Source organism: Pseudorasbora parva, chromosome 6 (assembly GCF_024679245.1).
Source record: "Pseudorasbora parva isolate DD20220531a chromosome 6, ASM2467924v1, whole genome shotgun sequence".
Lineage (NCBI taxonomy): Eukaryota > Metazoa > Chordata > Actinopteri > Cypriniformes > Gobionidae > Pseudorasbora > Pseudorasbora parva.
In genome coordinates this window covers 25065607-25088282 of record NC_090177.1, presented here as the reverse complement: position 1 = coordinate 25088282, position 22676 = coordinate 25065607, and the positions used below count along the sequence as shown (strand labels likewise).

The 22676-nt window shown below is 36.8% G+C and overlaps 1 protein-coding gene across 1 annotated transcript; it reads right to left on the bottom strand.

Moving 5' to 3' along the window:
• Nucleotides 1-694: 694 nt before the first annotated feature.
• On the bottom strand, nt 695-19761 carry bgnb (biglycan b). The gene is made up of 8 exons (XM_067446417.1): nt 19554-19761; nt 12181-12457; nt 9361-9473; nt 6710-6923; nt 6474-6584; nt 6131-6224; nt 1963-2101; nt 695-1885 (listed from the first exon to the last, which is right to left on the bottom strand). The coding sequence occupies exons 2-8, from the start codon at nt 12425-12427 to the stop codon at nt 1688-1690; spliced, it is 1116 nt and encodes a 371-aa protein (XP_067302518.1). The 5' UTR covers nt 12428-12457; nt 19554-19761; the 3' UTR covers nt 695-1687.
• Nucleotides 19762-22676: the final 2915 nt, after the last annotated feature.

Below are 22676 nucleotides of genomic sequence, written 5' to 3'. Positions count from 1 at the left end.
CAGCAATGGCTTTTTAAAGAGTACATTTACTTAAATCTTGCACATTTCTTGGCCAATAATTTGTGGTTAAAGGGTCCTATAATATCTTTTTTTTTTTTTTTTTACAAGATGTAAAATACCTCTCTGATGTCCCCAGAGTGTGTATGTAAAGTTTTAGCTCAAAATAACTCTTATGGCATGTTAAGACTTTTTGAGGGTGAGTGTCCCTTTAAATGCAAATGAGCTGCTGCTCCCGCCCACCTTTCAAGAAGAGGGCGGGGCTTCAAAATGTCTTGTTTTCTACATTGATTGATAATAACAACAAATGTTTCTTACGCACTAAATCAGTATCTGAATGATTTCTGAAGGATCACGTGACACTGAAGACTGGATGATGATAATGATGCTGAAAATTCAGCTTTGCCATCACAGAAATAAATTGCATTTTAAATAAAAAAAATTTATTCCAATAAAAAAAGTAATTTTAAATTGTAAAAATATTTCACAATAAAAATGTTTTGGATGTATTTTGGATCAAATAAATGCAGGGTTGATGAGCACTTCTTTCAACAACAAAAAATTAGAAAATAGTAATGTTTCCATCTAAACTTTTGACCAGTAGTGTGTGTGTGTGTGTGTGTGTGTGTGTGTGTGTGTGTGTGTGTGTGTGTGTGTGTGTATAGTATCCAAGAAGTACATAAATAAATCTCCCAGTTTTAATAATTTTATTTTTAAGTATAAAATCTGGAATTTCGCTGACATGGTTTGCAACAAGTAGAATGATGACCCATTGACATTGTGCTTGATATTTCACGCAATCAATATTTGGCGTCCATGTTAACTCAAGTTTTATTAGTCACAGCTTTCAAACCATGATGGTACGCCACTTCTGCTCCTGAAGTCAAGCTAAAAAGATATTTTATTGGAACATGCAGCAGTGTGCAGCACAGTAGCCTACATGCATGCAGTGGCACTGCAAGAGAAAAGAAAGAAAAACACGCTACAAAGAAAAGATTTGGAATTCATAAAGAAACTGTGCAAAACAACATTATTACAATCCTTTTTTGAACCAGCCTCAGACCCAAGAGGGCCAGTTAAGAACATGAGGCATCTGACTGACTGAATCTTGAAGACATAATTATATTTTGTCTGTGTAAAGTTCCTCAATTGCCCTAAAGTACTCCCACAACAATAAGACCCCTGAAGCAAGGAAGCAAGGCAATGACACAAAAAAGAAGAAAAAAAATCTAAAACTTGACAAACAACACATACACTTATTATAAGCACCATGAATTTAAACCTTACCATTTCAACATCCCGTCCAAACTTTACTATTAATAATACAACATAAACGTATATAAAATAATAACAATATAACAGTACATATCAATAATATTAGTATAAAAGTTGAGCGGTAAGACTTTACGTTAACACACTTATAAAACAATGGCCATTAAACAATGGTTTTGCAAATAGAGCCAGTTGAAAGATAACAAATTAGGTAGGTTTCTTTTTGAATTTTCGAACACTTATTTTTATTGTTCCTTCCTTTTTTCTTTAGACTTCACAAACAAATACATCCAAAGAGACACAATAAAAACCATTGTTTGTTGACACCATTTTGACCCCCACTTTCTCCAAGTTTTTCTTCTGGTCTGTTTCAATTCCAGCATTATTATTTGTCCCCAAACCTCCCTTTCATCCTTCTCTATTTTTTGTAGTTTCCAAACTGAATAGCCAATCGGTCATTGACGCAGCGGAAGGTGGCAGGCTGAACCTCCCAGTAGTTAACTGGGTTTCCAAAGAGGCTGATGCCATTGTAGAAGCTCCTCTTCACGCTAAAACCTTGAGGGCAGAAGTCATTAATGTCCACTCGACTTATGTTGTTTGAATGAAGGTAGACCACCTGAAAAAGAAGCAAAAATCAATGGTCGTGCATGTGCGAATGGGATACTTTTCATTCATCAGCTTGGTATCTCTCACCTGCAGGTACTTCATGTTTGGCAGGCCTCTCGGGACGCGGGTCAGACGATTGTTTTCCAAATGCAGCTCCCTCAGATTAGCAACGTATGATAGGCTGCCATTCTCAATCATGCGGATATGGTTAAAACCTAGACCCAATCTGGCAAACAACAACAAGCAGAACCATGAATAAGCAACAGACAATAGATGGGCTGCACACATTGTGACAGATCTCTGGTGAGGTGGAAACACAATAGACTGGAAATACTGTGAACAGGCACTGGGTCAACTGCAGCCCCACAGGACAAGGTGCACTATAAAAAGCAAGCACATGCAGGAATTTTGAGCAAAAATTTATTTTGTGTCCTGCCAATACTTGGGTTAGTATAGTTTTGAATTTTTCACATTTTCTATTTTCAATTTCAATTTAGTTTCAATTTTGTATAATGAAAGTGATTTATTTTATTTTATTTATCTTCCTCGTGGCTCTGGGCCTGTGTCCGCTGAGGCGGCGTGCCATTTCAGATTGTCTCACCCTGCCAAACAACATCTGCTTTGTTGGGCAAGGCATATAGAGTGGGGCAAAAAGTATTTAGTCAGCCACCATTTGTGCAAGTTCTCCCACTTAAAAAGTGAGAGAGGCCTGTAATTTTCATCTTAGGTAAACTTCAACTATGAGAGACAGAATGAGAAAAAAATCCAGAAAAGCACAGTCTGATTTTTAAAGAATTTATTGGCAAATTATGGTGGAAAATAAGTATTTGGTCACCTACAAAAAAAAGAAGCAAGATTTCTGGATTTCAAGATTTCAGAAGGTCTGATTTCTCACAGACCTGTAACTTCTTCTTTAAGAGGCTCCACTGTCCTCCACTGTATTAATGGAACCTGTTTGAACTCGTTATCAGTATAAAAGATACCTGTCCACAACCTCAAACAGTCAGACTCCAAACTCCACTATGACCAAGACCAAAGAGCCATCAAAGCCAAACAAACCAAAAACAAATTTGTAGACCTGCACCAGGCTGGGAAGACTGAATCTGCAATAGGTAAGAAGCTTGGTGTGAAGAAATCAACTGTGTGAGCAATTATTAGAAAATGGAAGACACTGAATGAAGACCATTGATAATCTCCCTCGATCTGGGGCTCCAAGCAAGACCTTATCCTATGGGGTCAAAATTATCACAATAACGGTGATCAAAAATCACAGAACCACACAGGCGGACCTAGTGAATGACTTGCAGAGAGCTGGGACAAAAGTAACAAAGGCTACCATCAGTAACACATTATGGCTTTAGGGACTCAAATCCTGCAGTGCCAGACGTGTCCCCCTGCTTAAGCCAGTACATCTCCAGGCCCGTCTGAAGTTTGCTAGAGAGCATTTGGATTATCCAGAAGAGGATTGGGAGTATGTCAGATGAAACCAAAATATAACTTTTTGGTAAAAACTCAACTTGTCTCAAAAAGTCGTGTTTGGAGGAGAAAGAATGCTGAATTGCAGCATACCTACTGTGAAGCATGGGTGTGGAAACATTATGCTTTGGGGCAAAGGGACAAGGACGACTGATCCGTGTAAAGGAGAGAAGGAATGGGGCCATGTATCGTGAGATTTTGAGTAGAAACCTCCTTCCGACAGCAAGGGCATTGAAGATAAAATATGTGTGTGTGTGTGACACACTTATCTTCCTCGTGGCTCTGGGCCTGTTTCCGCTGAGGCGGCGTGCCATTTCAGATTGTCTCACCCTGCCAAACAACATCTGCTTTGTTGGGCAAGGCATATACAGTGGGGCAAAAAGTATTTAGTCAGCCACCAATTTTGCAAGTTCTCCCACTTAAAAAGTGAGAGAGGCCTGTAATTTTCATCATAGGTACACTTCAACTATGAGAGACAGAATGAGAAAAAAATCCAGAAAATAACAGTCTGATTTTTAAAGAATTTATTGGCAAATTATGGTGGAAAATACGTATTTGGTCACCTACAAAAAAAGGAAGCAAGATTTCTGGCTCTCACAGACCTGTAACTTCTTCTTTAAGAGGCTCCACTGTCTTCCACTCGTTACCTGTATTAATGGCACCTGTTTGAACTCGTTATCAGTATAAAAGATACCTGTCCACAACCTCAAACAGTCAGACTCCAAACTCCACAATGACCAAGACCAAAGAGCCATCAAAGGACACCAAAAACAAATTTGTAGACCTGCACCAGGCTGGGAAGACTGAATCTGCAATAGGTAAGAAGCTTGGTGTGAAGAAATCAACTGTTGGAGCAATTATTAGAAAATGGACGACACTGAATGAAGACCATTGATAATCTCCCTCAATCTGGGGCTCCAAGCAAGACCTCATCCCATGGGGTCAAAATTATCACAATAACGGTGATCAAAAATCCCAGAACCACACAGGCGGACCTAGTGAATGACTTGCAGAGAGCTGGGACAAAGGTAACAAAGGCTACCATCAGTAACACATTATGGCTCCAGGGACTCAAATCCTGCAGTGCCAGACGTGTCCCCCTGCTTAAGCCAGTACATCTCCAGGCCCGTCTGAAGTTTGCTAGAGAGCATTTGGATTATTCAAAAGAGGATTGGGAGAATGTCAGATGAAACCAAAATAGAACCTTTTGGTAAAAACTCAACTTATCTCAACAAGTCGTGTTTGGAGGAGAAAGAATGCTGAATTGCAACAAACCTACTGTGAAGCATGGGTGTGGAAACATTTTGCTTTGGGGCAAAGGGACAAGGACGACTGATCTGTGTAAAGGAGAGAATGAATGGGGCCATGTATCGTGAGATTTTGAGTAAAAACCTCCTTCCGACAGCAAGGGCATTGAAGATAAAATATGTGTGTGTGTGTGTGACACACTTTTTGACAGCTGAATCGTTCAAGTTTAAGATGTTCACAATCCCGTTGACTGCTTTTCCACAATTGATCTAAAGGATGCATACGTCCATGACACAGAAATATATTCTAATATCAGGTTCTTCCGATTGGCCTAGCACTATTCCCTCGCATCTTTACAAAATACTTGGATACAGCACTGGTTTTAAGGCATTTGTGTTCTCAATTACATAGACGACTGGTTTATTCTAGCACAGTCGCAAGAGATGGCGGTTTGGCATCGTGATGTCATCCTTGGCCATATAAGGTGCTTGGGGTTAAGGTTAAAGGGCAAGAAAAGTGTTCAAAGGCAGAAAGTAATGTTTCAGTGCAGAAAGCTATGTTTCTGCATAGGTCCTCTCAATGGAGGAAGTCGGACCAGCTATTTAGTGTGCTTCAGGTTGCCTAAGAAGAGATCCCAAGCCTCAAAGCAAAGCAGACAATCAGTAAATGGATTGATGAGGCAATCTCACCGGCTTATGAGGCGCATGGTTTGCCTTTACCTCTGCTGATTAGGGCTCACTCTATTAGGAGTATGGCAACTTCTAAAGCAGGAGTGTGATGTTGTGGGCTGGGCCTCCCCGCACACATTTGTACGATTTTAAAGTCTAGACCTTCCTTCCATGCTGGGATCACAAGTGCTCTCAGTTGTGCCGGGACAAGCTTCCCACCAGGGTAGGCATTAGTCAGTGTGGTACAATGGGTATTTCGTTCCCCATAGTATTGTCATCTGACACATAATATTTTGAGATGTTAACAGATGAACATCAATGAAAACAACAATAGCACTAATTATGTTTAACATAATTAAGGGAAAGAGGGTTATTTTTGTTTTTTGAGCTATTTCATTTTTCCAGTTTAAAAGCGAACTAATATCACATAATCTGAGGTATATGTGTTCATTTGGAGTGGTGATTGACTGCAGTGGTTTCTCCATATTATTTAGAAGAATAGGCTTAAAAAATGAAGTCTATTCTCTTTAAAATTCTCTTAAACATTAGTAGGATACTTACTACACTGTTTTAATGACTGAAATAACTGTAGGTAAATATAAAGAATTTTCACACAATAATACATTCATAGCGGGCTGAGAAAACAAACATATATGTTCTACAATCACCTATGACTGTCAAAAAGATTTTATGCATAGTTATATGCATTGTCTGTTTTAAAACTAAAAAGCATAGATGTTTAAAAAATGTTCCAATCCTTAAGATTTCATTCACCAGGTGGTGCTGTTGCTTTACAGAAAGCCCATAGGCAAAGAAAAAGCAAATTGTGTTTTGGAGTGCAGGACATTCATGAGATGGTTCACCTGTACAGGTGTTTATAACGGCTCAGGTCCTCCAGTTCAATGGCTTGGATCTGGTTATTGTCCAAATGGAGCTCATGAAGACTGTCAGGGAGGTCTGGGAGGAGAGGGAGATTCATCAATATATTATTGGAAGTCGCACCACGTCTATACTCTTAACTTTACATTGAAACTCATTGCAAATTGTGATTTATTACTAAGGATATTCCTAAAACTCATTCAAGTGAGAAATTGTGCAAAAAAGAGTATTATCCAAATGTTCTTTTTGAAAATGACTATGAGACTAATATTTGACAAGCGTTCACTCTAATGACTTTACTAAAGACTAATTATCATAAAGAATGACCTTTTGGTATTCCAGTGAGTTTGGCCTCAGAGATGCGCAGGTAGTTGAGTTTCAGCCCTTTGAAAGCGCCAGGCTCAAAGCCACTGTTCTGAATAGGGTTTCCGCCCATCTCTATAAGAAGCATTTAACATCAGAGAATATCCCATCACAAAAACCAGAAGGCTCCATCTAAAAAAGGAAATGGTTTGGTCAGACTGTAACCTCTATACCACATAATGGCGAGGGTTCATACAAACCAATGCAGTTCATGCTGCCCAGACCAGAGAACGTTCCTTGTGCAACCTTCTTAATACGATTCTCATGAATCCGCAGCTCCACCAGGGATGGGGGAAGGTTCTTGGGTACCACTGTCAGGAGGTTCCGGGAAAAATAAAGCTTTTTTAGGTTTCGGAGGGGTGTGAAGGCTTGTGGGTGGACTTTGGAGATCTTGTTGTTGACCAGTGACAAGGCCTGACGGGAGACAGGAACAGGTCAGCATTTATTTCTTGGAAACTCATGAAGACATGATTAATAATAGCTTGACCATGATCATTATATATGTACACAAAATCAAATGGCTTATAAATGATGATATAACTTAATGTCTTGATCTTTTTTTCTTTTACAGGCCATGTCAAATATTGTGTTTGGTGAGAGAGGCTGAATAAATATTAGGGATAAATATTGGGGATAATATGAGTTCTAAGAAGGGAACTAAAACATTAGATTTGGCAACGGCGTGTGTTTCCAGAACTACAGGAACATTCTTCTTCAGCGACTTGAACTGTGTGAACATCCTGTCAGGCTGTTTTGCACAGAGTGCCAAACGTAAAGTGAACGACAGACCGATTTTTCAAGAGTTATCCGAAACATGCTTTAAAGAAGGTTGTCTTTTTGTTTCTGATGAAAAATATGTAAAATAAAAATCAGAACTATTAAAGTTAAAATGTGCATTTTCAATCTAAATGTACAGCTACATTTTCGGTATTAAAGTAAATCGTCACATATGGAGTTTGATGCGCAGCATTAGCCAACAACGAATAACCCAAAGGGGTATATATATATATATATATATATATATATATATATATATATATATATATATATATATATATATATATATATATATATATATATATATATATATATATATATATACACACACAAAAACTATCATAAAGTTATTTTAAATTTTTTTTTTTTTACAATGGCTAGAACCCTTTTTTCAATACTTAGGTCACTTCAAAACTATTCACACAGTTCTTCTAACCAACTTTTAGCTTGGCACAGCATTTCACACTTCATGCATGTCTCAAATTAAGTCATTCTTCCAAAACACTAGCAAAGGTTGTCACACCAAAAACACTCACAACAGGTAGAAATGTTGCAAAATCCTGACTAAGCAAAAATAGCAGGCTGTGGTCAATTGGGTTTGGACTAGAAATGATATTCGCCTTACAGACATCCGGCAGCACACGGACAATGCCGGCATATTCAACTACGTGGAAGCCATAAGTTTGCCGACTATTGCACGTGTAATCAGTAAGTGTTTTTCTTAATTGTCTTTTAGATGGTGATGAAACTAGATGCTGATAAAAACCATCACAAATTCTTATTTTTTTCAAAGTCACTTTGAACCTGCCTAAGACAAGGAGAAGTCAGAATTGAATTGGTCAGTGGGCAACTGTCCAAGTAACTGGACAACATGGAGCCAATATCACTATGTGTGTGGCTTTATCGGAAGATGGTGTGGTAGGACGCAGACCTCGTACTGGGTCATATGCTTCTCTCTTGTAATCTTCCTTGATAAGCTAAATCAGGTCTGAAGAATAGTCCTGTGTAATAGTCTGGGATAATGTTCAGTTTCACCAGTGGTGTAAGCGTGATTTTAGGCACATCCTTAATTGATCATGTATATACTCCCCTTTCCTTAACCCGATTGAGGAATCTTTCTCCACATGGAGGTAGAAGGTATATGATAGGCGCCCACACGAACAAGTCAGTCTTCCCCAGGCCATGAATGACGCATGCAATGACATCATGGCAGACCACTGTCAGGTTTGGATTTGCCATGCCAGAAGATTCTTTCCAAGATGTTTAGTTAATGAAAGCACCCATTGTGATGTGGATGAGAACCATGTGTCCAAATCCACAAGATTGATGGAAGCATAGAAGTACAGTGAGGAACACTACAGTTGACATTTTACTGTACTTTAGTATAGTACAGTTTTTTTTTGTAACAACATTTTTCCTTTGATTGAAAAAATCCTATTACAGTGTACATGCAGAACCATAATGAAAACTGCATATTTAATGATTGTACTAACAACTATACAGTGAATGATAAATTAGTTATTTGAACAATTGATTCTGCAAGTGCTTCTTTAAAAGCGTACATACATTGTCTTAAAGGTATGGTCCAAAACAGACGGATGTTTTGGTAATTGTCAATTGAGTTTTGACAAAAGCATGTAGCAAACTGTGAAATTGGCCTGTAGGTACATAGAATTTTTGCAGTTTTGGTCTAAGTTAGAAAATAATTAATGTTTTTTGACAGTAGTAGTCATTTGGATGCATTTTGCACCAAAGCAATGATACATTTCTGTTGTGATTGCTCTGTGAAGTGTTTTGAAAAAGTGACCTAACTATTGAGAAATTGCTCCTAGCGGTTGTTAAAATAAAAAAAATTAAAAACATGTTTGTATGACCTTTCTCATTTGAAAATTCACTGTTTTGAGGAAAACATACAAGCCAAAAAGTTTTCTATTTAGCTTAACTGGCACTTGTATGTTCAGCCTCATCTACCTTTATTATTTCATTATTAATGAAAAGTGGAAATCATTTGTGTTCTTTAAGCGGCCTTCACCCTTTCTAGCTCTCATTTCTTCGATCAGTATCAGTGTCTTACATAGAGGTTTGTAAGTCCTTTGAAGTCGTTCTCCTTCAGTTCTGTGATACGGTTGTTCTGTAGGTCCAGCAGTTTGGTGTCTCTGGGAATATCCCTGGGCACCGCAGTCAAACCTAAACAAGATATCAACATGTTTACATGCTAATTTAAAGCATGTAGGTTATAGAACATACCATCTGGTGTGGATTTACCCATGACAGGGCTTCTTATTTGACATCAGAATTAAATAGTGAATACAATGTTAACCATTACAGCATGTCTTTGACTAGAAATTAAGTTAGATAAGTACCAGTTATTATGGCCAATTGTACTTTTTTTTTTAAATTTGTACAAATTTTTCAATCTGTGTCAGCTTTTGGAGGTATATTATATCTTTACATTAGAGTGACCTGAGGATGTTTTTCCTACACTTTGCCAAAAAATTTACATTTTAAAACCATTTCGTTTTTTTTGCCACACACGGACCTAAACTCCAACAGAACCACATCAAGAGCACAAATCTAGCATTGTGTCTGTTTTAACAGTGCACTGTCCAAGATTCTAAATCAGACCAATGATTCATGATGATTTCCAGCAGAGCACAATAATTTATACAAGGCTGGGTTCAGCCTCTGTTCCCCTCCAGCCATTTATAATGTTCTTGAGAACCACAACTGCCAGGCATCTTGCTTCCCTCAGAAGAATAAAGTAAAATCATTGAGATATTAGGCATATTAAAAAAATACATTTTGGATTAAATAATAACTTAATCTCTATAGACAGCACAGCCTTTGTTGCCGATTGTCGGAAACAATAATTTTGACTTTAATGTGTGGCAAAAAAAAGTCTGAATAACTTAATCAACCCAAGCATTTTTACAGAAAGCTGAATGTGTTTCTCTGTGTTGTAGTGTTTAATATGCTCCTATTTCTAGGGAGGTGAGGTCAGATTTTTTTCTGATGTGGAAAGATCTTTTCTGTTTTCCTTTTATGATTGTTCTTCTTAAGCCATCTGCCCACCTGCCACTCAAACCAACAAGTGCTCTGTGACTTTAACCAACAAACCACTAACCCCAGAGTAAAGCTGGGCTTTGACAGCTGCCCAGCACATCACAGCCCCCCCACCCCAACCACATCTACACACACCCCTAATAGGAACATATTTTATTATGAAGGCACATAACCACCTAAATATATACACAATTATGAACATCTGTTATGAATAAGCATCACCATCAATTCAAATTTAAGCCTACATGGCAGAATAACTTCCAGAAATATGAAAACAAAATACAAGAGCGCAGTGGATGGATCAATGTATTACAAGGAAATCTTCATCACAGCGGTATGAAGCGTATAAACAACCGCCTAAAGCAAGGGCTGTATTTTCCGATTTTATATCAAATCCACAAGCATAAACAAAGATGCAATGACATTCGCAAAAACAAAAACACTCGCAAAGACCAAAACACATGGCATAAAGCATTCATGCACATAGGCAAACACAGTTATACACGCACACACTAAAAAAGAATACATATAATTAAAATAATAAGCTCCAAATTCCTATGTTAAGTTGCTTCTGTCGGTTCAATGGCTGTCAATGTTCTATGATTATCATAACTTAGCTGGAGACAGAGAGAGCGTGTGTATTTCTAAGTATGAGGCTATGGCGGAGCTTCAATGGGCGCTGTTGGTGCCATGCTCAAAAAATACAGACAAATTTTGTCTGAAATATAAGGTTTTAACCAATTTCTTGAACATGCATCTAAACACTTTCCCACATACTAAAAAGGCAAGCTCCGCCACTGCTTTATGAGTGTGCACGCATGCATGGTGGTTGGTTTGTTTGTTTTGTGTTTATACAATTATTATACATTTTTGTCCATCCACAGTTTATGTATTTAGATTTGCAAACCGAGTGATCACTGAAAAACATAACATTCGCTTGATTGACAAACATTCCTACAAGATGAGGGTGAGTGGTTTAACAAATCGTTTAACTTTGTGATTGTAGGTCTGTTATTTACTATCATTGTACAAGAAAACAAGAGTATCTAGAAGAAATCACACTGAAATTAAGTGGTCCCTTGTCAAAACCCATTAAGGCCCAAATTACCCTTTTTGTGGATGTATTGCTGTCAAGCCATAACCCAAGACTATTTCCGGCCATTCTGAAATAAACAAATGCTCATCAAAGACTTCCAAATCTTCCACTTCTCATTCTCCCTCTCACATTCCTTCTTACTTTCCCTGTCCATCTCTCACACACTGTCCTCCAGTAAAACATCCTGTGTGTGTCATAAAAACAACAGTGAACCCCTCCTACATTTCAGTGGGAAACTGCATTGGCATTTTTCATTGTCTCTAACTCAGGCCCCAGTTTTCTGTGAAACTAAACTGCAACAAACTGGACATGGACAGCTATTTTGCCTGTTTGGATACAGACTGTCAAACAGTCTTTTTTTAAATGCTACTATTATGAAATTGAAACTAATATAAGAAAAAGATCCCCAAACCTTCAAACTATCCCTCTGATGCACTTTGGTCATTCATTGTATAATGAATGTAAACATCTTTAATGATTAAAGGCCCATTCACACCAAGAACTATAACCATAAAGAAAACTACAGTACAGTAACAATAACTATTAGTGAGTCCACATCTATAGATGATAATGCTAAATACAAGCTGCGGTTATGTTGTATAGACTCTACAGCATTAAATTCCCAGGTCGGGTAGATCTGATTTGATTTGGTAAGTAATTGTATAATTCATTAGCTGGGGAAAAAAGCTTATTGTTATTGTTATAGCTGTGGTGTGGACTTGGATAGATACTCACTCAAGTCTGAGCACTGCACCACGTTGAGTTGACAATGGCAACCAAAAGGGCATATAGACACATCCGGTGGTAGCTCCTCGATAGCTGATCCCTCCTCATCTCTCATCATTACATTCGCCAGATCTCCTACTTCTCCGTCCATAGCAAAGTCCCAGAATCCTCTCTGCTCAAAGGGCAGAGTCAGTGAAGGAGCAGTCAGGCTGCAGACACTGAGCAGCAGCAGAAGGAGAGAGCGGCAGGAGAACATCACTGAGATTCAGAGACTTACACACACGACCTGCAGGATCAGGAGAAAGAGATCATTCATTATATATTTAATTCGACATAACTGTGTGTGCATTGTATTTTTGTAGCCTTATTTTTAACTCTTATACACACATGCCTATTAAACAGAGCCTTGAGTTTTCTTGGAGTTAATGTGTTAACTACACAAGGGGCAATGTGTCCTGCGGTTATTTAATGAGACTCTGTCCAGCCCGCAACCCATTTCCTTAGCTCGGTTTATAATCATTAAAACAGTTTTCACAAAGCACATCAAAGGAACAGGATGGATCTAGGTTGTTATTTGGGGTTTTGGGAGGATATTGTAACTTTGCCATCTGAATAAAAATACATCATTCATCACAGGACATGCCCTCCCTAAGAAACACTAAGAAAGCGTTGACATTTGTCATGAGGGCACATTTTACATTACTCAAAAGTACTAAAATTACTATTATTCAAAAGTGCATAAAGAAGTTTGCTGATGTTTAGAATGTTTCAATAAGAGGAAAATTACCGAGTGCAACTATTTAGTTCATCTTTTGGTATCATCTGCAGATTTTTTAAAATATGTAATGTAGGGGAAAGTAAAGAGATAATCGGTGAGTCTGTGTCTGTGTCTGTAGCGCATGTCTGGTCAGACAGTGTGTGGTGGTGGAAAAACTTAAACTGGCCTTTTTAAAACATCTTAAAACAAGCCATTCATTAGACAGGAAGGAGGTAGGAGGGAATATTTCTGAAAGTCTGTGTTTGTGTGTGTGTGTGAGCCAAGAAGGGTGGGGAGCCGCTATGATGTCATTTCTCAATGTATTCCAGCTGAGTCTTGTGACATCATCAAATTCGGGGGCTGAGATGTGGTTAAGGGTCTGGGGTCCGCAGAACCCACCAGAGGACCTCGCTGATACCTTAAACATGGGCCTGTAACCTGAACCACAAACTCGATTCAGCCACATACCCTCCACCGGTTAGTTCCTGACTTAACCTTGGCCCCTGTGGTGAACCTAACTAACCAAGGCCTAAAATTAAAGCCAACACCTGTTCTAAACCCATATCGACCATCTAAACCCAGCCTTCATCCTGAACTTCGACTCTGAATCATGTATACTCTAATACCTCACACTAAATGTGATATCTCATGGCACAAGTCGCATAACATTACAATTATCCATCCAGCTGGGATGAAAATTCAGTAAATCTCACGGCCAGTGCCATCATAGTTGATCTCCCAAGAGTTAGCACAACACTTTAATGCATAGTATTCCATATACATGCTGGGAAGAAACACATGTGGATGAGCAAGAGAAGCCAGATGTCAGAGGATGTCGTGTCCCAGGAGAGAAACTCAATGTCTTCCCATCACAATTTACTGCCACATTCAAATTCATTCCCTCAATAACAAAAGTTGGGATGTGAAGATTAAAAAGGCATGAAAAGCATTCAGCCTCCCAGATACTCAATCAAATGCAAATAAACAGTTTCAACTAAAACATTAAAAAAAACTAGGTAATGATTAGGTAATGAGGATCCTAGACTTTGTCTATTGTGTAATCTTTAAAAATAATAATATAATATCTAAATAATCTACATTTTTTAAATTCTAATTCAAGAACACCTCCCAAAAACTCCTTTTTCAAGTTAGATAATATCTGCATTATCATTTGTCAGTCAAAGAGGAACATTGAGTTTAGTCGTTATAGACTATCCTCACTGCATAGCAAACTCCCAGAAAAGACTCCCATTATCTCAGAGTTATCCCACACAAATGTTCTTCATGTAAATGTGTCTGCTGAGTCCTTTATGTCTCCCATTTCACACAGTGTCTGTGTCATTAACTGAGTAATGAGCATGGATGCTTTAGCCGTTCCCCTTGGCTACTCCTCAATCATCTTCTGTGAACATTCACGCTTGTTGTCTAGGTCTGAGGCAACAGAAAGATCTTTGAAATGGACTTACAAACAGACATTTACATTAAAAATTTGTCATGGTGGCTGACAGTTCCCAGAGCTGACCATATGGCTGATCCAAACATTAGCTAAATATCAGTTCATCCAAGGTGGGCATTAGAGCCTAAAGTATCCAATGGAATCCCATTCTTCATCCTGACGTGCCAACATCTATGTGTGTTCCCCTCATATTGTCTGCCCATCTTTCACTTTAAAGTCAAACACTTGGGAAAGCGACAGACGTTTTTTATGCCGCTGACCTGGAATAAAAGCAAACAGAGAGAAAAAAAAGTACCCATTTGTAAAAATAGCAGCTAAATTATACCATGCTCCCCAAAAAAGGTCCGGTTTGGACTGGCCAGAGGAATGCGAGGAGAGGGCCGAGGCACAATTATACACAAGTCTTTGCATCCTGCACACCATAGAAGAGTTTGAAAACTATATGCGTTATTTATGAACACAAGCACCATAATATGCGTAAGTATATGTAATTTTTATGGGATAAAATACTGTTGCGCTCAGCACTTCCATGTAGCAACTCTTTCATGAGCAGCTGCTCAACAAAACAAGGTGTCTTGAGTAGGATTTCAAGTTATGTTCGCATATCAGCAGAATACAATTGCATTTACATTTGGCTCACTGATCAGCTAGTCACTTGTTGGATGAGTGGTTGTCCATTTTGTGACTTTGATGACCTATTCATACAGACATTCAATCTGGTTTGTCAATATGCCAATATTTTGTAGGTTAATAAGTTATACTAACTTATATTTTTAAGTTTTTGGACTAAACTAGTAATATTTAGTCAAGAGTACTTGATTTGTTCAAGTAAAGACAACATTAGGGTTTACAGTGGATGTCAAATGTAAACATTTAAGCTTCTATACAGTACCAGTTCAATAATGTATTTTTTGTGTATTTGTGTTCGATTTTGTTTTGAGTTCTGAATTCCAAAACTTTGGGATGTGTAATAAATTGTGTAATAAAAATCCATTATAAGACTCAGTGTGATAGTACACTGTAAACCCAAATGTTGTCATTAATAAAGAAATCAAGTTATCATAACTTAACAATACTTAAAATACCAATTTCTGGCATCAAAACTTACACAGGTGTGTTTAACTTACTCATTTGGCAGAAAAAAATCAGTTTAAATAATATTTTAAGTGCTATGAGCTCACAACTTTAATTTATTTAAATTGTTCACTATGTCTCTGTTTAAAATGATTGGTCGTGCTTTAAATTCTGCTTTGACAACCACGCTGATTGGTCGATCTACGTTTTTTACTTGCTGCTGAAATTGCTGACATATAGCAGCAGGCCAGACGCCAGAGTGGCAGAACCATCTGAAGCTGAGAAAAGAAAGTTAACTTGACTTAGAAAAGAAAGTTAGAAGTGAGAAAAGAAAGTTAACTTGACTCTCTTTACTTTTTGTTCCTTAACAAATGTGTCTCACAAACACAAAGCAGCCAGAGAACCACTAAAATTACACAGTCAAGGGTCAAAAGCCCAACTAAAGCAAACACTTATCTCCATCATGGTGACTTCAAACTAAACTATTATTTTCATTAAAACAGATATAAAGTCAGTCTGGTTAGTTATAAGTTAGTTGACATATTATTGTTAGGTTTAGTAAATTACACATTTTTACTTACCGAATTTATGATTGCATTACAATGAAAAAGTCTCCATCTTAATTTGAATCAGCAAAAAGCAACAGACGATGCGAAAAGGACCGCCTTTTGTAAATGTCCTCTAATCAGTGAATTAGTTCTCTTTTTGCCAGACAGAACTCCTTGCATGGTCAATCACATCAAAGCAAGACCAGAGTGAGCTATTTTAATTCATTATGATTTTGAGTTCATGTTCATGAGTTTATGTATTTTTTAGTTTAATAAGTTATACTAACTTATATTTTTAAGTTTTTGGACTAAACTAGTAATATTTAGTCCAGATTACTTGATTTGTTTAAGTAAAGACAACATTAGGGTTTACGGTGCATGTCAAATTTAAACATTTAAACTTCTATACAGTACCAGTTCACTAATGTTTTGTTTTTGTGTTCGATTTTGTTTTGAGTTCTGAATTCACAAACTTTGCGATGTGTAATAAATTGTGTAATAAAAGCCCATTATAAGACTCAGTGTGATTGTATAGCATATTTTTAAACACTGGGAAAATAATGTCTGATGAGCTTATTAAACAATGTTGTTTAATATTTAGACCAATTCATATTTACTCTGCATAAAAACAATTACTGTCTTAAGTTATTGTCCAAATCTCCACCTAGTCTGGTGTTTCTGAAAAAGTCAGACAGTAATTAACTAAATGTCAGATTTTAATAATAGAGCGCACAGCAGACGCCTCTCCAGAAATGACAGAGACTGAGCAGTACCCACACAGAGATCTTTCTGAACACCGCAGCATGTTGCCCATGATCACTGTAATAATAATAATAATAATAATAATAATAATAATAATAATAATAATAATAATAATAATAATAATAATAATAATAAAAAACATAACAATAAAACATTAGCCAAAAAAAGGAATTTCTAGTTAAGGCTATGGCATGTTTGCATGCTTATATATTGAGTTACATTCTATAAATGGGATAAGAGATACAACTTGTCATTTATTTAAGTCACAGAATAAAAAAGCATTTATAAAATCTCCAGCATGATTTATAATCCCCCCCCCCCAAAAAAAAATCTAACATAGTTCACTCCTCACGCACATTATCATGTCCATCAAAAACATAGGAGTTAACTTACTCTACAAAGTTACTTATAGTTTGTAGAATATCTAAAGTGGTCCATCAAAATAAAGTTATACCAAATGCATTTTTCATCTTTTAGAATATGGCCACGAGGAGCTGAATGTTTATAAAGTTAAATTATGGCACTTATCTAACTAACATACCAAAGTTGGGAGGAGGAAGTTGTACAGTTTACTGCACTAACCGTGAGAGCCAGTGAACTCGCATGACCCTGGTGAATCTGTGGTTTGTTACATTAGCTTTATTGCCATAAAGCATTTTTCTCACAACAGCTTTGACATTAAATGTGGTCCAATGACACTCTTGCATTCAATGTTCAACAGCAAATAAAACTCTGACATCACTAACTAATTATATGAAGATTCCCCCAAAAAACCTGTCCTCATAAAGTCAATCATCTAAATTGAGCAATTTTGTCTATTGCATGCACACATGTTTAGGCTGCTACTTACTTTTCTCTGTCTCACTCTTCTACACTTTCTCTCCTGACAAACCATCCAGAGGTTCTGGGCATTTGGCAGGAATTAACTCCTGGCATGACTGTAATTTATTAACTTCAGTCCCTAAAAAAGCTTCTGTCTGGCAATGTCTGTTGATGCTCTGCTTGAATGTGGTGACTGGCACAACAAAGAGTGAAGGTAGACCTAAACAAACAGATCAGCTGGTAGTTAAAAGGGTTAGGGTTTAGGGCTAACTTTATATATATATATATATATATATATATATATATATATATATATATATATATATATATATACATTGAAAAATCTATGTTAAGTGGTCTCTTAATTTTTTTCAGAGCTGTATATATGGACAATTCTGAGAGAAACTGAGAGAAAGAAAGTGAAGGCAGATTTTAAAAAAAGACAGCGGCTAGATAGATACTAGATTCTATTTATACTCAGTGAAAATAACATATTTTCTTAAGTGCAATAAGCTGTAGATGCTATTTACTAAGTGTAAATAGTGATATATTCTATTCACACCATACAAAAAAATTGAGTGTAAATTATTATTTTAATTTAACTTATTAAGTGGATGCTGCCTTAAATGGACAATAAAAGCCCTCCCTACACCTACCCCTAACCCTACCCAATAGATGTTTTTTTATTTATTAAACATTCTGTTTGGCACTTTATTCCCACGTTTAAAACATTTTCTTAAAAAATGCCTTTCCGATGATTTGTGAGGAGAAAAGAGCAAGCTCTGCAAAAGGTGGATTCGAACCAAGGTGTTGTTCGCATCAAAACAATGATCCAAGCTATTCGCTTTACTGATTGCGCCACTGAAGACACTAAATCACAAACATTTTTTTATAATGTTGTTTGGCCCATCAAGGCATTGTTAGGCTGAAGGCACATTATTTGCACCTGTCCTGGTGTGAATAGACACTCCATAAAAGAAAGGAAGGAGGGCCTGAAATTTGTGCTTTGGAACATAAAAGGAAGATTTCAAATGGTCAATGTAAATAAAACTTGTTGTGCAGAACAATAACCAAATAAATAAGAATAAATCATGAAACATCAATGCAAATGTGATAGAAAAGGACAGGACTTTTCTGTTTGATTTTTCAGGTGCCTCAAATGGGGATACATTTTTTTTCAAAGTGTAGGGAACTGATCTGGATGGATGGATGGATGAATGGCCAGAGAGACAGACAAGGAAAAATAAAGATAAGACAGACATAAAGAAAAACGGACAGACGGATAGCTAGATAGACTGTCATCAGTCACAACATCCATCTATCCTGTTCATCCACACTCTCCTCTTTAGTGTTCACCTATCTGCCACTGCCCTCCATATAAGTAGAGGGACGTTGAGCAAACATGAATTATGTATATAAAGTGCTCAGAGCTTAGCTTTTGGTGATTTTTCTTTAATCAATTTTCTGCAATATGTGCTAGTACTTTATGGGCTGATGATGTAGCAAACAAGAAGAAAAAGTGCTGAGAATTGTATAATTTTTCCATGACAAAAAAGAACATCTATTTGATTCAATTTAAGGAAGAGGAATTTAAAAGTTCTGTACAAGTATGTAGCCTACTCTTTAACGATCCAGAAATAATGAAGATAATGCACTTTCCGACCATATTAAGAGCATAAATATCTTCACAGCTTGACTGTGCATTTGAATAGAGTGCAACAAGTTTGCACGTAGGCTACATCGATTGCCTAACGTTACTGAGAAAGTTTCAGTGCAGTGGTCCCATGTGCTTTAAGGTTCGCTAAAGCTTAAACATAGCCAAATGTTAAGTATTCAAACTATCAAAAAAAGTAGAGGGGTAGACCATTCAAAAAGACATTCTAACAAAATATTAAAAAGAGCAGGGGAAAAAAACATACGAATAAAATATCTAAAAAGGGCGAAATTAAATATCTGAACTTACCTTAATTTTGGCGGCAGTATTTCCACACTGAGCTCCTACCGTTTATCTTCAGTAATCTTATGTGGTCTTTAAAGTAGGCTATTCTCTTCGCCGTGACTTGGTCTCCTAGTAATAACTAACTCCAGTGGATCATCAAGCCTGTATCTGTCAGTGAGGAGGAGAGCGAGAGCTCGACTGGTTTACACACTGAGGAAACAGGCGAACACAGGCGCGCGGATTTGGGTGGGTTGGACAGTGCCAAAACTTCTGCAAACCACTCTCATACAGTGATGCGGACTCAGTAGTGTGTAGGCTAACGTTACTTATTGTGCAATACATTTATGAAACGATTTCTGACAGGTTTAAAGATCCATGATTTGGTGCTTTTATTTAAAAAAAAAAAACGTGTATACACGTCTTCAAGTGCAAAGCAAAGAAAAAGAAAATTATGAAACATATCTAGTTAGCAAATCAGCTAGGCTAATACGTTCTTTTATCATTGTACATTTAAGCAATAGCCTACATTATGTGTTTATAGGCTACATTAAACAATAATCACAATACTGAAATCTCTCTTTTCAGTAAAACAGTTAGATCAAGTAATGAGTAAGTTTTGTGTGCACAGATGATAATCAGTTAGACAGGTTTAACTATAAGGAATGCAATACCCTACGGTGACTGAAATTCATCCAAAATCAAATATCAGTTTTGCTTGTCAAAACCTATTACAAAAACCTATTAAAAATCTATTACAAAAACCTATAGCCTATGTCAAGTTCAATGTTCAATGTGATGTTTCTGTCTCTCTTAGCTATTTGGGTTGTATACCAAAATGTAAAATACCTTTATTTCATACTAAGTATACTACAAAACAGTTAACATATTTACTGACATATCGCTTGAGACTTACTGACATAAATATTATAATTAAACTTTATGTGGAGTACTTTTCACATTTCTTGATATTAATTAAGCCTAAAATTTGTTAATAGTTATCACTATTAATAAGGATAGTATGATGATTAGGTAACACTAGTCCACTTTAGACATTCTACTAATTAAGTAACTATGCAACTACATGTCAACTTATTGTCATTAGAGTATTTGTAGACTGTCTGACATTCTACTGACTATGTCAACTTCAACTTATACTCCAAAGAGAGTTAGTTGACATTTAGTTGCAAAGTCACTTATAGTTAGTAGAATGTTTAAAGTGGTCTATTGAAATAAACTGTGACCAAAGATTACTGTATTATGTCAGTTTTTAAATGAAAGATATTTAAAGACTGTTCCACTTTAGCAAAATCAAATATCTTTAGTTGGACCTCAGCACTACCTTGTTCTGGATAACTTAAATGCATTAAGTACAAAATTAGTTGTTCCAATTTATCAAACTTTATGTATACCAAAAAAAAAGTCTACAATTGCAGAGTACCGGTATTTACATTGCACTTGTAGTATTTAGTATATTTATTATCTCATTTTATTGTCTTTTGCAGTTTGAAACTGTTTAACCTTAGTTGCACACTGCAACTATAGGCTACTTTGAGGTAGTTGTGGCTTTATAAGTATAGCACTTTCTGAGGAGACAGTCTACTGCAATAAAGTGAATCACTCAGAAGCATTCTCTTTCTGCACAGAGAAAGCTGCAGGCAGGATGTTAGTCTGCAAGGGGACATCATTACATTCAAATGTACCCCGACAGCAGAGAGCTATATAAACTAATATGAAAACTACTACTTTTTTTCATCATGATCTATAGGCATGCACGTTTAATCCATGTAATGCTGAGCTATAGAAAACACAGATTAGCTCATGATGATGCTGCTTCAGGTCTGTTTTCTATTTATCATTGGCAACCTGCACTGTTATTCATTTCAGCATTTAGTTAATTCTACTGCCAGCACCACTCTAAGTGCAGCTGGAGGAATACGAACAGAAACTGGTAGATTTTCTGAACTAGACCAAGGACAAAAAACATTTTCCTGATGATGTGTGCACTAATTATAGAAAATAGGTTCAGTGACAGTAGGCATGACCATCTTACAGCTCTGGAAAAAATTAAGAGACCAATTAACATTGATTTTAAGAAAAAATTAAGAGACCAATTAACATTGATTTTAAGAAAAAATTAAGAGACCAATTAACATTGATTTTAAGAAAAAATTAAGAGACCAATTAACATTGATTTTAAGAAAAAATTAAGAGACCAATTAACATTGATTTTAAGAAAAAATTAAGAGACCAAATAATTTTTTTTTGGTAAGTGGTCTCTTAATTTTTTCCAGAGCTGTAGTTGGTTAAACAGTCCATTATATCATATTTCTATATGATATATTTCTTATATGACACCTGAAATGCACCACTCTATCATGCACACGTGGATCTTTCAGTTTAATGAAGGCTGAATGTTTACTTGTTCATTGCTCACATTTCTTCCACCTTCGTCTTTCTGTACTATGTAAGCTCGTGAGTGGTCAGCGAAACTACACTTGTGAATGGATGCAATGCAGTAATGTACTGAGAAGCGTGTCTGCATGTGCATATTCTTCTGTGTGCTTTATCTTTTCTCATTCATTCCATTCTCTTTTAACTCTCTGTAATGGAATGCCCTGAGATTTGGGTTCACTGTTCAGTAGGGGGGTTTATGGGCCGCTGCCCCCTTCTTGCTCCTCTAATAACAAACACAGGAAGCTGCTGTCGCCGGACAAGGGCAGAAAGAGGACAACACAGATGGACAGAGTTTTTGCATTAAAAAAAAGTTTCATTTTGATTTTATTTTTGTACCCTGTGTTTTTGACTATTGACATACTCATTTGTGTTATTAGGACAGCAGGTGCATCGCTCTGATATACTTTCAACATGAGCAGATGCTTTTATCCCAAAAAAATTACTCAAAACAGAAAATGTTAGAAGCACTGCCTGCAGCTACAAGATATTTTTTTATATTATTACTCTAATTATGGAAGCATGTTTTTGCTCTAGATTAAAAATAAAAAGCTAATTACATGGTGTTACAGTACAGAAGGGTCAGAGACAAGAAGTATGGTTTATTGAGCAGACCAGCAGTGCCAACGGGAGTGCAGGTGAGTAGTGCTGTAGATTCTTGGGGTCTTGTGCAGATATCCTGGATAACACAGTCTG